The sequence below is a fragment of the Arachis ipaensis genome, chromosome B08 (assembly GCF_000816755.2).
Source record: "Arachis ipaensis cultivar K30076 chromosome B08, Araip1.1, whole genome shotgun sequence".
Classification (NCBI taxonomy): Eukaryota; Viridiplantae; Streptophyta; class Magnoliopsida; order Fabales; family Fabaceae; genus Arachis; species Arachis ipaensis.
The window spans coordinates 122012078-122017556 of NC_029792.2; the positions used below are offsets into that span (position 1 = coordinate 122012078).

Sequence of the window (5479 nt, forward strand, 5' to 3'; positions counted from 1 at the left end):
ATGGATTAATTTATGAGTATATACTTATTAGTTATTATTAGTTATTACACATCTCATTTTTAATATAGACGAGTTCTTTATAAATATATTTTGTTTTTAGTATAGATAATATAAATAAGAAAGAGCTAACAGTATATCTAATCTGTTACCGACCGTCAAGTCTAACTCAACTAACCGCCGGGTCGGGACACCACCCTCAACCCAGACCCAAATCTTCAACAGAAAGGAGTTCAACGGGTCGGCCTCTAATACTCGACCTAAGACATGCCCGACCTACCATCCCTACGAATCATGCCAGCAACCAGGTCGGTATCCTCGGGGCAACGTCCGGAGTCCCGACCCGAAGTCCGGGACGACCTGCCCCTCCCACGTGGATTACGACAGCTCATAGAGCTCATTAACCAATGATCTAGGTCATTGCTAGGCCCGCCCAGCATAGTATATAAGGGGAGAGGACAACTCTCCCCCCAAGGTACGTCATACTTTTACCTAATTCGGCCATCTCTTCGTACGGACTCTGACTTGATCGTCGGAGTGTCCTTGCAGGTGGCCACCCCCCATGCTCAACTCCGCCTCCGACGTCATCTGCGCACAGCAGTCCTCGCTCCACGTCAGCTCAGGGTCTCTTCCTTTCCTCAACTCCTAACCACTCGACCCGTCGAGTACCCGAGGTCACCAGGTATCGAACATTGGCGCCGTCTGTGGGAATCCCGGAGCATACATGGAGCGACCCCTCACTTCGAAGGAGCTCCGCGAAGGAGGCGGGGCCTGCCTGAGCAGGGCAAGTTTGACAGCCCGCGCTGGCGAACAACCGAGGCCCTCCGTTCAACCAAACCAACAAATGTACACCAAGACCCCCGAAAGACGTCCCTTCGGGGGACGGGGGCAAACAGCGCCAAGATCATGCAAGAACTCATACATAGAGTACAAAACCTTGAGTGAGAGCTGGAGGCGAGGAGTCGACCCCACAGGGATGTCAGCCACTCTCACCGCGGCGTCAGCCGATCCCACGCCCGCACCCGCTCCCCCTCCCGAGCACACGACAGCCAAGAAAGGAGCCTAACAAGGCGCGACAAGGCGCACACACAAGCAACCTCCCGACCTACCCAAGGCGAGTCAGAAAGCCACTGGGAATCCCAGAAGGGGAAAGCCAGGAGACAACAGGACCCCATCATCATGGGAGCCACTCCTTTCCACCCTTCGATCCTCAAGGTCCGGCTCCCGAGAAACTTCGACAAGCCGACGGACATGTGGTACGATGGGACTAAGGACCCCTAGGAGCATATCACAGCCTTTGAAGCAAGAATGAACTTGGAGGGGGTAGGCGACGCAGTCAGATGCCGGGCATTCCCCGTGACGCTGGCCGGCCCAGCGATTCGGTGGTTCAATGCCCTCCCACAAGGATCCATCACAGCCTTCGCAGACATATCCCAGAGCTTCCTGGCTCGGTTCACGACACGCATAGCCAAGGAAAAACACCCAATCAACCTACTAGGGGTTACCCAAAAACCCGGGGAGCCGTCCAGAAAGTTCCTAGATAGATTCGACGATGAATGCTTGGAGATCGACGGCCTCACGGACTCAGTCGCCAGTCTCTACCTAACGAACGGTCTGCTAAACGAGGACTTTAGAAAGCACCTCACCACTAAGCCTGTCTGGTCCATGCAAGAAATCCAAAGCGTGGCCAAGGAATACATCAATGATGAGGAAGTCAGTCAGGTTGTAGCAGCCAATAAGCGGCAGCTCCCAAACCACCTAACTCGGCAGGCCACCCAGGTAGACAGGTACAAAGAAGCTCCCAGGGACGGCACCCTAAGCAAGCTATCCAAGCAACCACGAGTAGGAAGGTTCACGAACTACACGCCACTTACGGCGCCTATAGTAGAAGTCTACCAGCAAATTGTAGACAAAGAAATCCTGTCCAGACCTAGACCATTGAAAGAGAGAAAGGGAGGCAACAAAAGCCTTTACTGTGATTATCACAAGGGGTTTGGCCACAAAACCCAAGACTGCTTCGACCTTAAGGATGCCTTAGAACAGGCCATCAGAGAGGGAAAACTGAGTGAGTTCTCCCGACTCATCAGAGAACCAAGGAAACGAGAAAGAGAACACTCCGAGGAAGATCGGAGCCGAGCTGTCAAGCCAAGGCAAGAACCCATGGGGGTGCCAATAACTCCCCAACTTTCCTGTTCAACATCGTGGTCGGGCGCGATAGCCCTCCTAAATCTAGATCGGCAGCAAAAAAGGATACATGGGTACTCTCCATCTCGACAGAAGGCCCCGTCGCCAGCAAAGGGTATCCCACAATATCTTTTGGCCCAGAAGATAAATGGTTTCATGATCTCCCTGAAAACCCCCCATGGTAGTCACCGCGATGGTTGGAACAGGATTAGTCAGACGTATCCTCGTCGACACGGGAGCTGATTCTAACATTCTATTCAGAAACGTGTTCGACGCCATGGGGCTCAAGGAGTCCGACCTCAAGAATCACCAGCATGGAGTCATGCGGCTAGGCGATAACTACATTAAACCCGACGGGACGATCTCTCTCCCAATCTGCCTAGGAACCGGTGACACCAGGAAATCGGTTATGGCGGACTTCGTAGTCCTCAGAGACTCCACTGCCTATAATATCATCCTAGGGAGAAAAACTATCAACGAATTCTCAGCTGTAATATACACCAAGTTCCTGACAATGAAGTTCATAACAGACAAGGGAACAGTTGGTTCCATAAGGGGAGACCTAGAAACGGCAGTCGCTTGCGACAGCGCCAGCCTCTTCTTAAGGAAAGAATCTAAGAGGGCAGTTGGCATATTCCTGGCAGATCTGGACATCAGGATAGAGGACAAGCCGAGACCAGAACCAGAGGAGGACATGGAAAAGTTCCAAATAGGAAAGTCGGCAGATCAGTTTACCTTCGTAAACAGAAACCTGCCCCATGAACTCAAGGGCCCTCTCATGGAGATCGTAAGGGCAAACGACGACCTCTTCGCATGGACACCATCAGACATGCCGGGATTGGACCCCGAGGCCACGTCTCACCGGCTAGCCATAAAACCTGATGCCAAACCGGTAGCCCAGCGGCGAAGGAAGATATCGCAAGAAAGGGCTGAAGAAGTCGCCAGACAAACAGCAGGGTTGCTAGAAGCAGGGTTCATCAAAGAACTCGAGTACTCAACATGGCTATCCAATGTCGTCCTAGTAAAAAAAGCTAGCAGAAAATGAAGAATGTGTGTTGATTACTCTGATCTGAACAAGGCATGCCCGAAAGACTCTTTTCCCCTCCACAACATTGACACCTTGGTTGACTCGGCGGCAGGATACCATTTTCTCAGTTTCATGGATGCCTATTCTGGCTATAACCAGATCCCGATGCACCGACCCGACAAGGACAAAACGGCATTCATAACACCAGGAGGCACTTACTGCTACAAAGTAATGCCCTTTGGGCTGAAGAACGCAGGGGCCACCTACCAAAGGCTAATGAGCAGAGTCTTCCATGACCTCATCGGCAAGTCGGTAGAAGTTTACGTTGACGACATCCTAGTGAAAACAGCAGAACCAAACAAACTAATAGATGACCTCCAGGCTATCTTCAAAGCACTGAGAATGTTCAACATGAGGCTCAACCCACTCAAATGCGCATTCGCCATGGAAGCAGGGAAATTCCTACGGTTCATGATAACACAAAGAGGGGTAGAGGCTAACCCGGACAAATGCGAAGCCGTCCTCAAAATGACAAGCCCTGGGTGCATCAAAGATGTACAACGACTCACTGGGAAGCTCACGGCTCTATCCCGGTTCCTCGGCGCCTCGGCAGAAAGGGCCATCCCATTCTTCAACCTAATGAAGAAGGGATCGCCTTCGAGTGGACCCTGGCATGCGAAGAAGCATTCAGCCATTTCAAAAAGATACTCTCGGAACCTCCCGTACTCAGCAAGCCTAGAGAAGGGGAGCCCCTATACTTGTACTTGTCTGTAACCACGCCAGCAATGGCAGCGGTCCTGGTCTGAGAAGAGGACAAGACTCAGCGCCTAATATACTTCATCAGCAAAGTACTCCAGGGGGTGAAGACGAGGTACACCAAGTTGGAAAAGCTGGCCTACGCTCTACTAATCTCATCCAGAAGGCTAAAGAAATACTTCCAAGGGCACATAATCATCCTGAGAACCGACCAAGCCATCCGACAAGTCCTCCAGAAACCCGACCTTGCGGGAAGAATGAGGGACACAAAACGCCATCAACGATTTCCCAAAAAAGAAGAAAGCGCGCCGCCTCGGCGAGTAGGACAAACGCGCCCAGCCACGAGCTCCAAACCTCAAGGCTGGCGCGTTGGGGCACTATTACGGACCGCCAAGTCCAGCCCAACTAGCCGCCGGGTCGGGGCACCACCCCCAACCCAGGCCCAAATCTCCAACAGAAAGGAGTTCAACGGGTCGGCCCCTAATACCTGACCCAAGGCATGCCCGGCCTACCATCCGTACGAATCATGTCAGCAACCGGGTCGGTATCCTCGGGGCAGCGTCCGGAGTCCCGACCCGAAGTCCGGGACGACCTGCCCCTCCCACGTGGATTACGACAGCTCATAGAGCTCCTTAACCAATGAGCTAGGTCATCGATAGGCCAGTCCAGCATAGTATATAAGGGGAGCGGACAGCTCTCCCCCCAAGGTACGTCATACTTTTACCTAATTCGGCCATCTCTTCGTACGGACTCTGACTTGATAGTTGGAGTGTCCTTGCAGGTAGCCACCTTCCGGGCTCAACTCCGCCTCCAGCGTCATCTGCGCGCAGCAGTCCTCGCTCCACGTAAGCTCAGGGTCACTTCCTTTCTTCAACTCCTAACCACCCGACCCGTCGAGTACCCGAGGTCACCAGGTATCGAACATAATCTACAAATAAAATAAGAAACTAACATTTTTGTTAACGTATTTCGTCTATACCAGAAACAAGATATCTGCATAAAAAACTTATTCATGTTGAAGACGAGATATATATGTTTAAAAGCCTTAACATATGACGAGTTTATTTTTTCATATTTTACAAAATTTGTCAAGTTTTTTTTTTTGAGAATTTTTTTCAGTATGTTCTTCTTGGTGAGTTTTAGTCCATTGACAATGATGCAAGTACATGCATGTGTTCTGGACATCAATCGATTTAATGCGATTATACATATTGCTACAGTTCTCGACTGTGAAGTTAGTGATTGAATTAATCAATTATTTTAATATTATTATTATTAGACTAATTTTGTTAATTTAGATTATATAATACTGATTGTTGTTTATTTTATATATTTATGTTATTGTTATTACACTGATTTTGTTAATTTATGTTAGATAAAAATGATTTTAGAAAACATGACTCTTATAATATCTTAATAACTTTATTCTAATTGGTTTGAATTAGTTAAATTTTTTGTGGCATGATAAAATATAGCTAGAAAAATTTATTTAATTTATTTTAAACTAATCAAAAT

At 49.3% G+C, this 5479-nt stretch overlaps 1 protein-coding gene across 1 annotated transcript; it reads left to right on the forward strand.

The window, feature by feature from the left end:
• Positions 2459-3982, forward strand: LOC110265374. Its single transcript, XM_021108345.1, has 2 exons — positions 2459-3202; positions 3368-3982. The coding sequence occupies exons 1-2, from the start codon at positions 2459-2461 to the stop codon at positions 3980-3982; spliced, it is 1359 nt and encodes a 452-aa protein (XP_020964004.1).